The 19,228-nt window shown below is 47.6% G+C and overlaps 1 protein-coding gene across 1 annotated transcript in view; it reads right to left on the minus strand.

Annotated features, from left to right (window-relative positions):
• The window catches only part of LOC123601737 (oxysterol binding protein), a 35,934-nt gene extending 16,798 nt beyond the window's left edge, over positions 1-19,136 (minus strand). Inside the window, exons 1-7 of the mRNA XM_045485342.1 lie at positions 18,660-19,136; positions 13,561-13,769; positions 10,621-10,871; positions 5,406-5,604; positions 5,048-5,150; positions 4,671-4,725; positions 4,361-4,492 (exon numbers count right to left, since the gene is read on the minus strand). Of these exons, the coding sequence (XP_045341298.1) occupies positions 4,361-4,492; positions 4,671-4,725; positions 5,048-5,150; positions 5,406-5,604; positions 10,621-10,871; positions 13,561-13,769; positions 18,660-19,015 (1,305 nt within the window). The 5' untranslated portion in view covers positions 19,016-19,136. The remainder of the gene's footprint in view (positions 1-4,360; positions 4,493-4,670; positions 4,726-5,047; positions 5,151-5,405; positions 5,605-10,620; positions 10,872-13,560; positions 13,770-18,659) is intronic.
• Between the last annotated feature and the right edge of the window lie 92 nt (positions 19,137-19,228).

The following is a 19,228-nucleotide window of genomic DNA, read 5'->3' on the forward strand; positions in this document are numbered from 1 at the left end:
ATCCAACTTCAGCCAGGTCACGATCTCGCGGTCCGTGAGTTCGAGCCCCGCATCGGGCTCTGGGCTGATGGCTCAGAGCCTGGAGCCTGTTTCAGATTCTGTGTCTCCCTCTCTCGCTGCCCCTCCCCCATTCATGTTCTGTCTCTCTCTGTCCCAAAAATAAATAAACGTTGAAAAAAAAAATAAATAAAAATAAATAAATAAATAAATAAATAAATAAATAAATAAATAAATAAGCAAGCAAGCAAGCAAGCTTAGAGCCTACTTTTTCTCTGAGAAATATACCCAGCATTTATCTGGGAAAATTCCTCACGAATGCAGAGCCACTGGACCAACATTAGAACACTCCTCTTGGGGCACTTGGGTGGCTCAGTCAGTTAAGCATCCAACTTCGGCTCAGGTCACGATCTCATCGTTCATGGGTTCAGCCCTGCACTGGGCTCTGTGCTGACAGCTCAGAACCTGTAACCTGCTTCAGATTCTATGTCTCCTTCTCTCTCTGCCCCTCCCCCACGCCCCCACTCATGTTGCTCCTCTCTCTCTCTCTCTCTCTCTCTCTCTCAAAAAAAAAAAAAAAAAAAGTAAAAAAAAAAAACGCTCCTCTTTTGGGAAGCAGGATCTACCCCTGCCTCAACTAAAAAGGGCGCCACACTCCAAAACCATCTTCTCCACACTGAGAGACACTTCGAGAAAACCAGTGGAAGAAAAACGGACACTGAGGGGGTAATGGACTAACACAGCTCAAATCCTCAAGAGCCTTTTTTACAGAAGGTCCTTAGAAACTAGGCCAACAAAATCTCTCATCAGCAGAATTTCAGGCCACACGAAGTAACACTTCCGTGCGTGTTGAGGAAAACGAGACGGGCAATGTGTTCCATCGATGGCTACAAGACACATGGCACACAGCCTGGGGCTGGAATCGGTGCAGCCTTAAGCCCTCGCCGTTCTCACTCGCACAGCCCAGGCCCCCAGCAACTGTTCCAGGAACCAGAGTTTCTCTAAAAGCGCCAAACTTTTCATATTGGTCACTTTATCACCCAGAAGCCCAACAGGGAAACAAACGACCCTGCGGATTTAAAGCAGAAGGAAGGAGGGAATTTGGTACTAGGCTGATGGAGGCTCAGGCAGCCAACAAAGACAACCCTAGAGATTCCGACAGCAGGAAGCCACGGGCTCTGGGCTGGAGGAACAAAGGGAAGCGGTGGGAGGACCAGGGCTCAGAGGCCAGGGGTACCCGCAGAAGCTGAACCTGGGGGGGCGGGGTGGATGGGGCAGTACCCTGGGGTCCCTCCGCCTCTCTCGCTCCAAACTCGCGCTCGTGCCTTGCACTGGTGGAGCCCAACTGGACGCCAAGGCACAGAAGCCTGAGAAACCGCCTGGAGGAATCGACTCTCCTGTGACACAGCATAAAGCAGGGAAGGGGGAGGACTAGAGTTTCAGGCAAACAGGTCGAGGACTGCGCAGCCCTAGTGGCAATGTCAACAAGGAACTACTGGTAAAGGAGAGAGGTCACCGAGACTCAGAAGTTATTTCTAAGCAGAAACTGCACTTCTTTCTTTCTTTCTTTTAAAAAAAGGTTTTTTTTTTTTCAATGTTTATTTATTTTGAGAGAAAGAGAGAGAGAGAGGGGAGGGGCAGAGAGAAGAGAGGGAGACACCGAATCCGAAGGCTCGAACTCATGAAACGTGAGATCACGACTTGGGTCGGAGTCAGACGCTCAACTGACTGAGCCACCCAGGCACCCCAGGAACTTTATTTCTAAGGCTGCAATGGCCTGCCTTTCCAGCCCACCTTCCCACTACTTTCTGCAAGGCTCCAGGGCAGGTGGGGTTCTTTTTAGGCCCCTAGTGAACCAATTGTTTTATGTGTCTCTAACATGCTAACTCATGGCCTTTTCTTGTCTGGAGATTGACATTTTCTTACACACCTACCTATAAATCTATTTGTTTTCTTTTTTTTTTTTTGAGAGAGAGAGAGAGAGAGAGGGAGAGAAAGTGCATGAGCTGGGCAGAGGGGCAGAGAGAGAGAGAGAATCCCAAGCAGGCTCCATGCTCTGTGCTGAGCCTGATGTGGGGTTCGATCCCACGACCCTGGGATCATGACCTCAGCTGAAATCAAGAGTCGGACACTCAACTGACAGAGCCACCGAGGTGCCCCTAAATCTTTGTCTTCTAAGACCAGTTAATGAATCACTTAAACATCTACTGAATGGTATGTATGTATGTGCCAGGCACCGGCTAAGCATCAAAGATATGAAAACCAACAAGACACAGTCTCTATAGACCATGAGGAACACCGTCTGTGGAGAGGCAGAAACCACGCTCTGGTCCATAAGACCTAAGAGGGGAGGGAATACTTTCTGCATTTTCCCCGCTCTCCATTCTGCCCTTCTTCTGCAAGAAATAGAACCCCCCAATTTTTAACGAGGTCCTGCCACTGAAGGTAGGAGTCTTCACTTCCAGCCTCTTTTCCAGCTAGCTGTGGCCACAGAACTAAATTCTGGCCAAAGAGACTAAAGTGAAGATAGTTTATGTAATTTCCAGGAAGCACCCTGAAAAGACAGGACATGCTCTTCTCTTTCCTTCTTCCTTCTGGCTGGAATGAGAGACGCTGAGGGTCCCAGCAGGAGCGGCCACTGCAGACCTAGGAACTGAGGCCCTAGCAGGGCAACAGGACAGAAAGAAGCCTGGTCCTGAGAGTGTGGAGTATGGCACGGGCCCTGGATCACCTACTTCTGGACTTTAACATGAGAATGAGTTAAGCTAATATTTGTTTAAGGCAGGGGTTGGCCAGCTTTTTCTGTGAAAGGCTAGATAGTAAATATTTACATGGCCCTCAAAGCCTAAATGTTTACTATCCCATATGACACTGCCATGTGGCCTGTTACACTGACCCAACACGGCTAGTGCAGGATGGAAGCAGCCACAGACAACACATGATGCATGAATGAGCATCACCGCGCTCCAATAAAGCTGGAGGGTCACGAACATCGAAATTTTACGCAATTTTCACATCATGAAATCTTATCCTCCCTTTGATTCTTTGGAAATATTTAAAAATACAAAAACTACTCTTAGCTTGCAGGCTGCACAGGTCGCAGACAGATTCGCCCTTGAGGCCCACAGTTGGCTGACCCCGGGGTTTATGCAAACAGATTTGAGATGTTTCTTTACACTGACCCTATACCTAACTGACACACCGGCCCAACAACAGGCAGATTGTAGGCACACTCAGTAAATGCTTATGTAATGAACGAGCAACGGAGCCTGTTGGAACACAAAGGACAGCCCTCCCACCCTGACCGGACACACGGTGAAAGCTTGCTAAAAAAGATGATGCCATAGCTGAATCCTGAAGAAACGAGTATTAGCCCTGGGAAAAGAAAAGCGGCACGGGTGGGTGGAGAGCAGATGTAAGTCCCGGCAGAAAGAGCAGTCTGTGCAAATGCCCTGCGGGGGAAAAAACCAAGATGCCTCTGCATGTCTGAAGGTAACTGAGTGACTAGACGGCCAGTGTGGGTGGAAACTGGTCCAAGAGAGGAAGTATCAAGCCCACTGAGGAATCTGGACTATGCTCAAAGCAAAAAGGATCCAGCTAAGGATTTTAGGCTAAGGAGTGACATGACTACTTTTGTAATTTGAGAAAAGCCATTTTCAGGGGTGCCTGGGTGGCTTAGTTGGTTGGGCGTCCGACTTGGGCCCAGGTCATGATCTCACGGTTCGTGGGTTTGAGCCCCGTGTCGGGCTCTGTGCTGACAGCTTGGAGCCTGGAGTCAGCTTTGGATTCTGTGTCTCCCTCTCTCTCTGCCCCTTCCTTACTCATGCTCTGTCTCTCAAAACTAAATAAACATTAAACAAAAAATTTTTTTTAAAGAAAAGCCATTTTCATAACGGTGTGGACAGACTGGGGGAGGGCAGGGCAGGAGGCAGGGAGGTTAGCCCAAACACCGACTTCACCATGGAGATGGTCCTCATCTTCCCAGATGGAATGATGCTTCTGTGCTCCCCAAGCCTGTGTATGGACAGTACTTCCCGTAACACTACCACAGAGAGTAAAACTGTCTACCTGTTTTCATGTCCATCTCTTTTAAACTCTGTGCTTTTTGAAAAACAGAAACTATGCCATATTTATCTGTGCATGCCCCCAGGCACACCTAGCTTAGGAATCTGCTCATAAACATTATAAACCAATGCATCTGATTCTAAATGCTCTGGAAACACACCAGATCCATAGACTACACTAAGGCAGCTAATTTGGAGGGGCAGTTTATGACTATAAGGGTAACGAAGACCATGTCACGAGCTGCCTCTCAAGTGGGTGGGGCAGTCACGGGGCAAGCCCGGGTGTGTAAGAACCTCACCGGCATGGGGATCTTTGAGAGTTCTTTCCCAATGCAGTTCTTCATGATGCTCCATAAATTGAGGCTATAGTTTGGCTTGTAGGGTATCCTAGTTCTCTTTTCCTTCTTGGTCTCTTCCAGCTGATGCTTGTACTGAGGGCAAAAACAAAGCCATTCAATTACCCGCAAAGAACAGAAAACCCGGTACTTATAAGCTCCCCTTCCCCCATATTAAAGAATCAGCATTTTCTGTTTTTCTTAGCCCTTTACACGCCAATCCTTGGGAATCACACCCGAGTCCCTCACCCGATGGCTCCCAGGTGAGAGTTACCTGCTCATCCAGGCTGATGTCACTGCTGGCTCCACTGATGTTGCTGCCAGTACGTCTACACAGGCAGGAGACACACGAGAGTCAGAACACAGATCACAACTAGACTCCGCTCCTCGCCACGTCTTTACAGAGCGGAATGTTAAGCACAACTCGGTAACGTAACGGGTGACCGAGCGACAGCACTCAGATTCAAAGTGCGTGAATTTAAACATCTCTGGAGAACTTGCTCATGTAAAAAAGTTGACGGTGTTCCACTCGCTTAAGGAAAAGAGTCCGGATTTTAGTTAACCCTGACAACTACGATACTCCCACCTAAATATCTCTCAACATCGAAGGTCAGATGTGCTCATTTTTCGGGGGAGGCAAGGACAACTTACTTGTGGCCCAAATTTTCAGGCATGGTGATGATCTCAGGAGCATCAAAAAACTCATTCTCATCATCCTCATCGCTCATGTCTCCTTTGCCAGAGCAGCACTGATCTGCAGGGAGAAGCAGCCCTGTCGCTCACCGTGGCTCGGCTTTACCCAAACCAGGCATGGCAGGATCTTTATTGCGCGAACCACAAACATGGCCACGCATGATAGAAAGCAGTGGAAAAACCAGGAGAAGTAAACGGCTCCAGTTCCCTGTCACAGGAGTCACTGGTTCTCGAGAGTCTGCAGCTGTTCTGTCAAGGGCAGAAGACGGCCCTGGCTCACGTGTGAACAGGCGACCCCGAGGACCAAGCGTCTTACCTTTTCCGGAACCAGTGCTGCCGGGAGTGTTGGCAGGCAGCACGGTGGCGCCCCGGAAGGCCCTCTCCAGGTGATTATGTTGCTTCGCCAGCTGCTCCAGGGTCTCTTCCAGGCGGATACGCTGGTCTCTTTCATACTGGAGGGACTTCTGCCATTTTTTACTGTGGGTCTGGGCTAACATGAGGAAGTCTCTGCAGGCCTGTATGGGGAAAGAGTGGAGAGGGGTCAGCTCAACTCAGCCAGTCAGAGATTCCCCCCGCAGGCCTCTGCAAGCCCATTAAGTCACTTTATTCTAGGAACTTTAGCATATTACGGCCAAAGAATCCCTGTTATTCCACAGCCAGGACCGTGAAGCAATCAAGGTCAGCCCCAGGAGAAAAGCTCAACATGGTCATCACGGTTCTTTTATATATTCCTGGTCATGAGGCCTACACAAATGCCAAGTGAGCAGTAAACCTAGACGAAGTATTTGTGGCAACATCACAAAGGGCAGCTACATGAACTGAACCAAAAGAAGAAATCTATTGACTAAAAGAAAAATGAGGACAAGCAGAGGAAAACTGCTTTCAATACATTCGGGACCAAGCTCAGGTCACCTCAAGCTGAGGAATTCAGATGCTGAGAATAGGGAATCTGCCCTGAATTAGATCAAATATGGGGCAATGTGACTGATTTTTATTTTGGTCGCTAAGAGAAACAACTAACCTTAACAACTAGAAGCTACCAGAGGCATCCAAGAAGGGATCTAGAGACAAAACACAGATCTGATCATATTAGGCCCTTCATGGGCTCCCCACTGGGAACCTAACTATTGGCTTGAAAGCAAATGACCCTTCAGGTGTGGCCACCACCTGCCCTGTATCCTCCTCCCCAGGCACCTCCCAAGGGTGGAGCCACACTAAACTGCTCACCATTTCTTGGACACTTGTTTCTTTCAGGCCTGCCCACCACATGCACATGCTGTTTGCTTTGCCAGGAATGCCCTTTCCTGCCCGCTTCCTCTGTTTGGCCAAGTCTTGTTCATTCTCTGAGGTCTATGGCAAATGTTACTTCTTCTGTGACGATCTCCTAAGCGGCCAATCTCTCCTCTGCATTTCATAGCACTTTGCACATCTGTTTTATGCCATCCACAGCGGTATCGTGACTGATGTTCTGTCCTCCAGATGGATTATGAGCAACTTGAAGACACCGTTTATACCTTAATTATATATAGATCTCCAGCTCCTAACTTAGTTGGCTTTGCATACAGTAGGAGCCTGATAAAGTTTGCTTCATGAATAATGAAGGAAGGAAGCAATGTAAGCTTAAAAGTCTATGCCCTGTTATGGAGAAACTAAAAGGTAAACAGAATATCTACTTTCATGGTTTCAACCTCTGCTTACAGGCTAATGACTATTCCAGCTCTGTGTTCATGGAGACAGAATATCCAATTGTCCATCCAACGGCTCAAAGTAATCTCAAAATCACGGGGGCCCAGCGTGAACTCACCACATTCCCTTTCCGACTTTGCCTCTCCCTTTGGTGTTTGTTTTCCGTACCAAGAACAGTACTCCCTGCCCAAGCCAGGAAACCAGGAGGCATCCTTGATTCTTAATTTTTCTTCCCTTCCCATTTCCGATTATCAAGTGCTATTGATTCTTCTTTACTATTTCTGGGAGCCGTGGACATTTCTTTCCATCCTCCACCCTCAGAGGCAGTACAGAGTACCCACTGTACAGGTCCTCCGTCGGGGTTCAAATCACAGCTCCATCCTACTAACTAGCTATGGAATTTGGGGCAAGTTATTTAACCTTTTTGTGCCTCATCTGTAAACAGAGGATAACCACAGCAACTGTCTCAAAGAGTGGTTGCCTCACATGTAAAGCACTCAGAAATCTTGGGATCACAGTAAGCATTCAATAAGGTGTGAGCTATCATAGTTAAGCCTCCATCAAAATCGGTCTTATCCGCTTCTAATCCACTCTACCAAGCCCATTGAGTAGGATCTGCACCCCTCCCCTCCCCCACACTTAATCCCTGGCCAGCCTTATCTCTAGCTACTTCCTTGTTCTAATAGTCAATTAGTAGTTCCCAGACTTTGGGAGAGAGGGAGGGATCCACACAGCCAGAGCTGTGCCTAGATCTATTCTTCTTCCTCACTTCCCTCCATACTGATCATAACTAAAATTTAGTGAGACAATTATACATCAGGCACTTTGGTGAACACTTTCTGTCAATTAGCTACTAAACGCCTTTCAACAACCCTCTGAGTGGCTACTAGCATCGTCACCGTTTTATAGAAAAGGACAGGAGTTCACAGAGGAAGCAGGTTATGGAGGTGGTTAACCATGGCAGTTGGGACTTCAGGGCCCCAAGCTCTTAATTGCCTTTTTTCACAGGAAGATTCTCTGTGGTCTTTCAGAATTTAGTTGAGGAGTTACCTTCTCTAATCTTCCCACTCTAAGCTAAACACCTTGAATGTACTACACCATAGCAGCCTGTGTTCCTTTCCATCACGGCACTTAGCACCACTCTATGAAGATCTGGTTACTTCTCTGTCCCCTCACTAGAGAATAATCTCCCGGAGAGCAGGCACCACATCCACAACTGTTTTATATTCCCTAGCACAGGGCCTAGAGCACAGAGGGTGCTCAGTAGATGCTTGCCAAATAAGCAAATGGATACACTAACAGTGTCAAATTTACTTCCTTGGTCAGATTCGCTTTGGTAATAAGAAAAGCTATGTCCTAAGCAAACAAGAAATTGAGTGCAATGTACTCTTCGTTTGATAAAACTTGGCCTATTTTGAGATGTGAAGTTAGCATGTTAATTTTAAGGCCTTGCCATCATCACCTAAAAAATACAAAGGAAGCAACACAATGATAAAAAAAAAAAAAAAAAATGCACTGCAAGCAACAACCAGCTGTGAAGGGGGCACAGGAGGTACTGGGGAGAACAGAATGACAAAACAAAACTTCCCTCTCGCTTTCAAGGGATCATTCCCTTCAACACAAACTCTGAACATTTACAACCTGGGAAGAATTGCCCCCAAGGAACAAAGATAAGCATTTTTGCAAAAAAAAAAAAAAAAAAATCCAAACTAAGTTTCAGTTTTATGGGAAATCTTTTAATCAAGAGGTGTTTGATTTAGCAAAATTTTCACATCAGAGAAGAAGAAAACTTGGAGCAGGGTGTTCACATGACATGGATAAAAGGCAACACTCACTGTCAGGAGACTGTTGTGTCCGGAGCTATTCTATTTAAAAAATATATCTAGGGACATCTGGGTGGCTCAGTCGGTTAAGTGTCCAACTTTGGCTCAGGTCATGATCTCACGATTCGTGGGACAGAGCCCTGAATGGGGCTTTGCGATGATAGCTTGGAGCCTGGAGCCTGCTTCAGATTCTGCGTCTCCCTCTCTCTCTCCCTCCCCCTCCCCCACTTGTACTCTCTTTCTCTCAAAAATTAACACTTAAATAAATTAATTAAAAGTGTATTTATTGGGGAGCTCAGTCAGTTGAACGTCCGACTCTTGACCATAGCTCAGGTCATGATTTCACAGTTCGTGAGTTCAAGCCCCAGATTGTCAGCTCAGAGCCTGCTTGGGATTCTCTCTTTGCTCTCTCTCTGGTCTCTCTCTCAAAATAAACAAATAAATAAACAAAGTTAATTGACCTGAATGATTTGAGATTTTCCTGATCATAAAAGGACCTGAAAAACAGGCATACGGTCACTAAGAAGTGGGACAGTTTGGAAAAGAGCACACGACTAGACATTAGAAACACAAGCGTCCATGCTGATTGGCAGAATGGTCCTGGGAGACAGGTGATCTTCCTGAAGTCCTTAAGTGGACAAAAATAATTAGTCTCTTCTACCCGGTGTGAATCAGAGCACTGAAGAAAATGTTCAACACTTCAGAAAATGATAGGTTAGAACAACTTTCTATTAAGTAACAAAGGGGTTTTAAGTGAGAAAAACTACATTTTCCCTTGGTCACAGGAGAAGACCTTTGATCTCTAGAAGCCATGTGAACTAAACTAGTTCTAAGCAGACGTCTTAGTATCACTCTCTGAACAAGCGAAAACCTGGCCCTAGTGAAGTAATTTCATCCCATTTAATTAGAGGAAAAGCCAGCATAAGCCCTTTCTCAGAATACTCTTTTCACTTGCCTTAGGACACATACTCTGGTGTTCTCATGTGCAAGCTAAGTGAAACAACCAGCCAGGTGAGAATCGGTCACCAGCAGAGAAACAGCACTGTTCCAACCGTGTATTCACTTCAGAACTATCACCTCCTATCTGAAATACATCACTAATGCCCACAAACCAACAGCCACCCGAGGCTGGAGCCGTAAGGAGGCAGAAGGATTGGTCCCTTCTTTTTGAAAGCAAAGTACCCAAACTGGAGTATTTTGTTCTATCACCTGGAGTTACCCCTGAAATCAAGGACTAAAGATGGGACTAACTCGTATTATAAAGCTCTCTCTCCCTAGCACATGGCCAGCCCCCACTTACCACACTGTAGGCCAGAATGCACTAGCAAAGTACGGTAAGACCTGAAGCTCAAACACGACTGTAAAAAGGACCCATGGAGACCTCTCAGATCTAACAGATAAAGCTAGATTAAAAACAAATAGACAAAACCACAACCGGAGAGGTTAAGGGACTCAACTAACATCACCGGCAGATATCCTGCCAGCTGCAGAAGCAAGGCTGGACCTCTGGACTCCTAGGTAATTCCCACGCTGGGACGGTGGGCTGACCCATGGCTGGAGCAGAGCATGAAAGTCATTCAATCTGTGCGGCCTGTTCTATTTCATGCAACAAACAACGTAACTTAAGTCCCCTGAGCAGTGAAGCAGGACCTAATGTTCTGTGCTTTATCAATTACAATTTTCCGGCACTTGGGGAGAATGACTTTTCCAGAGCGCAAGAATCAAAAAGCAACACAGGGGACACCTGGGTGGCTTGGTTAGTTGTGTGTCCCACTCTTGGTCTCTTGGTTCAGGTCATGATCTCACGGTTCAGGAGTTCGAGCCCCACACCGGGCTCTACGCTGGCAGTGCGGAGCCGGCTTGAGGCAGAAATTCTCTCTCCCTCTCCCCACCCCCGCTAACGCGCACTTGCTCGCTCTCTCTCTCTCTCTCTCCTTCTCAAAATAAATAAATAACCTTAAAAAAATGATTTAAAAACATTAAAAAAAAAAAAAAAGCTACACAGGTGCCAGCTGCACTTACGTTGATCATGGCGTTGGACGTTATCCTGAAGAGTGTGGCCCGTTCATTGACCTGCTTGATCTTCTCATTGCTCTCGGCGGGCAGCCGCAGGGACTCCAGCTCGCTGAGGGAGCGCTGCAGCGCAGTGCCGTGCTTGGCGATCAGGTCGTTGCACGTGCTCAGGTCCTCCACCTTGCTGGACAGCGTCCGGAGGGTGTTCTGCAGCTCGGTCTTGTCGGTTTGTGACACAGACTCTTCGTCTCCCGACTCATCTGCAGGGGGCCCGAGGGCGAGTTAGAGGACTCCAGTTACGGGATGCTAGGGCTGAGGGTCGGAACCCTACCAACTGTCTACTACTAAACCGGCTCTCACGCCGGGCGATCTGACCCACCAGGTGTTCGCTCTTACCAGATGATTCGACTACAGTGCGGTTCACAGCCCCCCACCGATCTGACTGCGGTGTGGTGCCACGGACACCTGGGGTGGTTCTTCCTTTCACCCCCCTGCCCTGGGCCACAAAGCTTTTCTTTTTTCTTCCAGTTTTATTGGGTTATAATTGACATGGCACTATATAAGCATACTGATTCAACTTACATATATTTCCAAATGATTACCACAATAAATTTAGTTAGTATCCATCATCTCATATAGATACAAAAAAAAAAAAAAAGGAAAAAATGTTTATTTGCCTTGTGATGAGAACTTTTAGGATCTACTCTCTTAGCAATTATCAAATATAATACACAGTGTTAATTATAGTCATCATGCGGTATGTTACTTCCTCAGTATTTAATTATTTTATAACTTAAAGTCTATACCTTCTAACCCCTACATTCAATCCCTCCACCCCTGGGATTCTTCTAAAAGGTGCCAAGGAAGCTCTGGCCTCACCCCCAGAAACTGATTACACTGGTCTGAGGCAAGGCCCAGGACCTGCATTTTGAGTAAGTTGCCCAGGCCATTCCAATGCACGCTGAACTTTGAGAACCAATGACCCGGAGGACAGGAGGGAGAAATTAAATGGCCCCTGGCCTTGGGAATGAATTGTTGAGCCTTTGAACTCAAGCTTGAGGGTTCCAACCCAGTCTAAGCGACCATCTGTTGGGTGATGGGAGAACCCTGTATGAAATGGGTTGAGAGTTGCAGTCTGGCTCTTGGTAAACAATGTCCACATCACCAAAAGACCCATTGATTTATCTTCTCCAAAGGAGAGCTCGGGAACTTTGTGATGAACTCATTTGACACGAAAGCCATCATAGCACTGAAAGCGACGCAAGGTCTTGTGTTAAATGACCTTCCAACAAAACATCCAACAGAGAGCTATGTCGTACCCTTCGCTAGCAGTTTTATACCTAACACTCTGCAACAGCAAAACGCTTTTCCAGCAGTGTCACTTTCTTTGGGGAAGCTAACATCAGCACTAACATCAAAACAAAAGAAATAAGGAAAGCCTGCCCTGTCTGCTAGACCGAGAGGCAGGACCAAAGTCAAAATATAACCCGTTACAAGGAAACTTACAAGCAGAGAATTTTCCTTTCACTGACCAACAGATATAAAATCCAGTGTGGGAGGTGACAAGGGATAAGAAAAACAGGAGATGAACAACAGCCAGCAGGTGACCATCTTGGTCAAGGTCTGAGTGAATAAGCTCAGTGTGATTAAACTATCAACAGCTGGGACAGGGGAAATCCTAGCATTTTCCTTGAAGAAAAAATGTTGAGACTAATCTTTTTAGTGAAACTAAGGTAGCAAAATGAAGATTTTTCACAGAAAGTATCCCATGTAGGGGCACCTGGCTGGCTCAGTCGGTGGAGCGTCCAACTCTTGATTTCAGCTCAGGTCATGATCTCCCAGTTCGTGAGATCGAGCCCCACGTCCTGGCAGTGCAGAGCCTGCTGGGGATTCTTTCTCTCAATCCCTTTCTCTCTCTGCCATTTGCACAGAGATCTCTCCCTCTCTCAAAGTAAATAAACATTAAAAAAAAAAGAAGTATCACATGTAATGATTTTGGTAATCTATAAAGATGGTTTGTTTCAACTCAATTAAGAAATAAATGAGAGAGGTGCCTGGGTGGCTCAGTCGGTTGGGCGTCCAACTTTGGCTCAGGTCATGATCTCACAGTTTGTAAGTTTCAAACCCACATCAGGCTGTGTGCTGACAGCTCAGAGCTTGGAGCCTGCTTCAGATTTTGTGTCTCCCTCTCTCTCTGCCCCTTCCTCACTCATGATCTATGTGTGTCTCTCTCTCAAAAAAGAAATAAACATTAAAAAAAATTTTTTTTTAAACAAAAAATAAGAAAGGGGCCCCTGGCTGGCTTAGTCGGTAGAGCATGTGACTCTTGATCTCAGGGTTGTGAGTTCAAGCCCCACACTGGGCATGGAGCCTACTTAAAAAAAAAAAAAAAAAAAAAAATTGTAAAAAATAAGTAAGAAACTGTCAGGGGAGAAAGAAAAAAGTAAAGATAGAACCAAATTGTGAGTTGTAATCATCTTCACACTGCCCTAGCCATAAAATAATTATTTCTCAAAATGTTAAGGTGGTCAAATGGCATTAAAAGCCAAAAGACACCTGTCACCCCTCCAGGATAGTTTCTCAACCTCGGCACTACTGGCATCTGGGCCCGGATCCATCTCTGTTGTGAGCGCTGTCCTGTGCACTGCAGGAGGCTTAGCGGCATCCCTGGCCTCTACTCACTGGATGCCCGCAGTACCACCAGGCCTCAGCTGTGACAACAAAAATGTCTCCAGACACTGCCTAGTGTCCCCTGCAGGGCAGCACTGCGCCCCCCCCCCCCCCCCCCGTTGCAAGCCACCGCTGCAGGGAGAGACACCGCGTGACGAAGTGAAGCCGGACACACTAGGGGACGGTTGATAACTGAACGACAGCGAGGGAGAAGGTAAGATTCGTGCCTAGCAGGGGCGAACAGGACGCGTCCCCGACGCGGCGTGCCTTGCTCCCTACCCGATTCCGCTAGCATCTTCACGGCCTTCGCCTTGGCCAGCTCCAGGGCTGTCACCCAGCGCTGTCGCTCCACTTCTGAGCTCGCCTTCAGGTGGTAGGTCTGAGCACCCCCATTGGAAATGATGAAGTTACAGGAGTCCTCCACGGTGATGTTGGCTGTGGCGAGGTTGATGGTACCACGGCAGGTGTGTCTCATTTCGGCCTTTGACCTACAATAATGAGATGAAGACAAGCTAAGGAGAAAGTTGACGGATGGAGTATCCTTCACCACGTTCCTTGTCTTCTCATAACCCTTTTCAAAAATACGGTAGTCCTAGGCAACAGCAAGCTCTACTCTTTCCCTCAGATGGCTCCCTCAAATTCCAGAAACCGTCAGTAGGGCTCTCCTTTCACGGCCAGTAAGTGTTGTTTCGGAGTTCTGAGCTCTCTCCCTTAGCCTTTTGGAAATAGCCTTCGCGGGAGCATTCACGACATACAACGGCAATCCAGCAATGCTAAGTGTGTAAGGCAGTGAGTTTTGACAAATGTATACAATTGTGTAGCCGCCTCCACAAATTGTAGAACATGTCCATCACCCCAACAAGTTCCCTTGTGCCCTTCTGTAGGCAGGAATTCCTTTTTATTTAGCGGGGTATAGTTATAAAATAGTGGTTTATAAACTCACGCAACAAAATTTCTTGTAACAATCTCATCGCCTTAAAGAATAGCTCCATTTTGGGGCGCCTGGGTGGCGCAGTCGGTTAAGCGTCCGACTTCAGCCAGGTCACGATCTCGCGGTCCGTGAGTTCGAGCCCCGCGTCAGGCTCTGGGCTGATGGCTCAGAGCCTGGAGCCTGTTTCCGATTCTGTGTCTCCCTCTCTCTCTGCCCCTCCCCCGTTCATGCTCTGTCTCTCTCTGTCCCAAAAATAAATAAACGTTGAAAAAAAAATTAAAAAAAAAAAAAAAAAGAATAGCTCCATTTTACATATACTGCACCCCCCCAACTGTAACTCAGCCCTAATGAGAACTGTCACACTACGCTTAGAATTATATTGCGTAAGTGTAAGGAATGCTGAGATGCTTAGGGTATTAAATATCGACCACAGCTCAAATGACAGGAAAGAGAAATGACTAGCTTTCTGTGGGGGTAAAGAATAATCCTAAAAGAATCACCAGGTAGTATACCCTCTCTGGAATATGTTCTCGCCAAAGGTCCGCTGGCCTCGCTTGGCGGGAACTCCTAAGCCATCCTATTAATAGCTAAGAAAGATTCAGCAAATCTGTTCTCGGAGGACTGGGTGTAAAAATTTTCCCCATCTCTGACTGACGGCTCTATTAATAGACTAACTTTTGAACTTTACATCACTGCTTGGTGACAACAGGCTACGAGCTACTTCATGTAAAATACCAAGCTACTAGCACGACTCAGTATACCTTGCAAACTGAGTGCATTTCCCCTCCACCCACCCGCTGCTTCTGCCCAGAGACCTGCATGGTGAGACCACAGTTCCCTGACCAACTTGGAACATAAAGAGGTCAAAGTCCTTGGCCAACTGCCACAGGGCAGAGCGGAGCCATTTCCTTTGCACTGGAGCCAAGCGGCCCAACACACCTGGCACGTCCAGAGCTCCTGCGTGCCAGAAATGACACACACCCCATCTCCAGAAACGAAGACTTGGTATGTTTGAGAAAGTCTGTTTACTGTGCTTAGGAAGACAGATTTGCTATTGTTCAGTGTGTCACATGAAACTGGTTTTTCTTCCTCAAAGGCACAAATGAGCAGTAGGGGATGGCCAGGGGGGTCTCACTGGACTGGGCCATTTTTCACCCCCTGCACCTGCCACGATGTAATGTGAATCCCTGTTTTTTCTATCCTTACCTCCCCTCCCCTCCCCTCCCCCGCCCCCAGGCTTCAGTTACATTATGAATAATGCAGGCTGAATTTCAGACCCGCGGCTGACAGGCCAGCTCACCCTGGCTTTCTACTCCAAAGGTGCTGCTCGGACCCTGTACTGCGTTCCCCACAACGTGCTGGAACTTTTCACAAGCCACTTCCTAGGAATCTCTTCTGCCTGGGTCATCTTCATAAACTAAAGAAGTTTCTCAAATCACCTAAAGTCTGTAGCAGTTGCAGAAATACCAAGGAACCCTAGGAGTAAGGCAGGCTTGACTCAGGAGCTCTTGGGTTCAGGCCGATACACCTCTGTTTAGAAATGATTAGTGCAGAGGCTGGAAAGACATGGTTTTGAGAGTGCAAGATAAGTTCTTCAGGCACCACAGTATTAATTAGGTGGTGCCTTCTGACCAGAAAGTTCCCTTTAAGGCCAGCAGAAATAGTAACTCAATCTCTGGAAGCTAGTCAGGAAGACTAATGCTATGGCCCTGTCACCATGTGTCTGGGAAAGCCGGGATTCTACATACGGCTTTAAGTAATGGGACATCCATGTATCTGTGTATGTAAGGATGGGTAAAAAGAGGGAAGTGGCCCGTCAAAGCCTATGAGGACAGTTCATCACAGGATGGGTCTAGGAAGTATATGGTCTCAGTTAAAAAGAAAGCAGTATTTTGTAAAAGGCATATAGAGGAGACGACTGGTTTTGGAGGCATGAAAAGCAGGAGAAATGACAATTTAGCTAAATAACTGTAGGGAGACGGGGACACAGAGAACGCTGTCAAGAAGAATAAACCACCAGTATAGTTGGGAGGAAGAACTTCACTGTGATTTTGAAGGTAGTGCATAGATTTGATAACCCTGGTTCCTGTTGCTTGGTTGGTTTGTGGGTGGGACCATCTTAGTTGGCAAAGACAGGCCTATGGCATATTTCCCAATATGTGGTTCAGTATGCTTTGGAAGCAGTTTGATTTGTAGTCAGATAGGTGCTCCTAACTCTTGTAAGACAGAAGTTAAAGGTGGTTACAAGTACTTGAAGAGATAGCAACAGAGAAGTTATTAATGTCCAACCAAGATCAGTACTAAGACTGGTACTGATCAAAGAATCAAATGGCCTGGAAAGATGATCTGATAAGAATTTGGAGAAAAAAGACCACACAGTAAAGTCCTCAGCTGATACACAACTTACGAAAATGAGCAGTGTTAATAGTGACTTACAAGCCAAGTTAGGATACAAATCAACCGAACTTTAGGATGATGGTCAGTATAACAGGAAAACAGGAACTTGAATAGGAGAAAAACTTTGGAACACACATTAAAACTTTAGATGTGTGATCGAACCTTAAACCGATCACCCTGGATGCGTACTGAGGGTTAAAATTAAAATCAATTCTGAATATAATAATGCAAATGACCCACACAACTGTTCACAATGTGGCAGGAACAGTGAGGATGTGCTAAGGCATTTTTCACCCTCAACAACCTCCAACTCCCACCTTCAATTTCCCCTCAAAATCCTCTAAGTGCTGATACAGTGGGGTTGAGGAAGAGATTCATTCACCCTACTTCTCCTGGTAGCAGAGTGACTACGTGCAGAGGAAAAGAAATACAGTGAGCTGCTCTTAACAGCATTTTGGGTCTCAAATAGGACTTTTTTACAAGAAAGATTTCAATTAGAAGTGCCATTATATTAAGCAAAGTCTCCCTTAAAGGAAACTTTAAAAACAAATTTTTTCTTTTTAATGTTTATTTTTGAGAGAAAGAGACAGAGCATGAGCAGGGGAGGGGCAGAGAGAGAAGGAGACACAGAATCCGAAGCTGGCTCCAGGCCCCGAGTTGTCAGCACGGAGCCCGACGAGGGGCTCGAACTCACAAACTGCGAGATCATGACCTGATCATGAGCCAAAGTCAGGTCAGATGCCCAACCAACTGAACCACCCAGGTGCCCCTCCCTTAAAAGAAACTTTTATACATTTTGTATAAAGTACTGTGATCTAGAAACTATATACATTTCGTATATAGTAACAGTGGAAACTTTTGTATATTTTGTATAAAGTACTGTGATCTAGAAACTATACACATTTCGTATATAGCAACAGAAATCTAGAAACTTACTTGCTATAGGCAAGCAATTATCTGTTATTTGATTGATTCAAGTAACACTAACTTGGGTTTTAGGTTATGATGGTGTGAAGACAACCGGTTTCAAATCCTGACTCCTCAAGACCTTGGAATAGTTGCCCAGACTAAGTCTCAGTTTCCTCATCAGTAAGATGGGAATATCTCCTGATCCCCAGGGTTATTGTTGGGAGTCAATGAAACTACCCAAACTGTCCAGTACTCAGGAAATGTTTATGTCCTGTCTCCACATCCAGCATCTTAACCCCTCTATCTGGCGTAACCGGAGTAGCCAAAAGCATGCTACAGTTATGGCAAGCTTGTGAGCTGCCACGAATATATATTAAACATTCCAAAACAAACACTGTTGAACAGAAGTAATCGTACCAAAGACATGGATTCTTCTTTTAATAAAACTTAAAGCGAACCAACCAAAGAGACCCCGGAAATACCGGAGAGACCACTGGAATCATTCCCATGGTGGGAGGTGGGGTCAGCGTAAATAAAAACAGCACTGGAGGGCACATCTCCGTTATGGGCTGTTCAGAAGGCGAAAGCATATGCCAAGTCTGGGAGACATAAAGACAGGGGAGAGATACGGAGGCCACCCTGTGCCTGGTGTCCTTGTGCCTGAACGTGGAGAGAGCAACGGCGGGTACATCAAAGGCTGCTAATAACCTTGAATTCTGGAGACAGCTAAGACAGCACAGACAGCTAAGATTTGGGACTTTCACAGTAAGTTCCTTGCGAACCATGCCGGGGCTTTGCTCTCCTACATGTGCCCCTTAGCACCTACGACAGCGCCTTCCTCGCAGAATTCATCATTGCACCGCCGTGCTGGCGCAAACACAATGGAAGAGTAGATGCTCTCCGAACAACTGGAAAGGCCAGGGACGGAGGGGAAGGTATTGCACCAAGAGCGGGTAACCCAGGTGGAGAGGGAAGCCCCGGGGCGTTCACTTTCGTGCAGGTGGGCTCGCGTCACGGGCTGTCAGTGCGCGCAGGTGACGAAAAGGGGCCTGGGGCGACCTTGGCTGCGGGGCCGGCTCCAGAGGGTGACGGCGCGGGGACTGTGGGCTGCGGTGGGGGACGGCGCCCCGGAAGCAGTTACCTGTAGTAGCTCAGGAGCCCGTTGCTCAGCACGAACCACCGCCGCTGGTAGCCTTTGATATAATTGGTCCATTTGAAGAGCCAGCCCTCTCGAGCCGAGCCCGAACCCCCGGCGCCAGAGCCCCCCGCCGGCGGCGCAGGGGCCGGGCCCGCCGCCGCCACTCCCCCGGCGCCGGAGCCCGGGCCGCCCGCCGCCGCCGCGGCCACCGTGCCCAGCGCGGCCCCGGAGCCCGGCCCCGAGTCTCCGCGGCCGCCGCCGCCGCCTCCCACCACGGGGGGACCAGTGCCGCCGCCGCCCGGAGCTGCAATGGCCGCCGGGCCCGGCCCCACCACCCCTCTCAGCTCCGTCGCCGCCATGAGCCGCCGCCGCCCCGAGATACAGGACCGGAACCGCCTACGAGAGCCGCCGTCGCCGCCCGGAGCGCCCCACACGGCTAGCGCATCAGCCGCGGCCGCGCAGCGTCCCCGCCCCGCCAGGCCCGCCGCGGGAGGAGGGCTCGGCCGCCGGGAAGGAGGCAGTCGATTGGTGCCGCCGAGCGTCACTTGCGGAGGACCCCTAGGACATTGGCA

This window comes from Leopardus geoffroyi, chromosome D1 (genome assembly GCF_018350155.1).
Source record: "Leopardus geoffroyi isolate Oge1 chromosome D1, O.geoffroyi_Oge1_pat1.0, whole genome shotgun sequence".
Classification (NCBI taxonomy): domain Eukaryota; kingdom Metazoa; phylum Chordata; class Mammalia; order Carnivora; family Felidae; genus Leopardus; species Leopardus geoffroyi.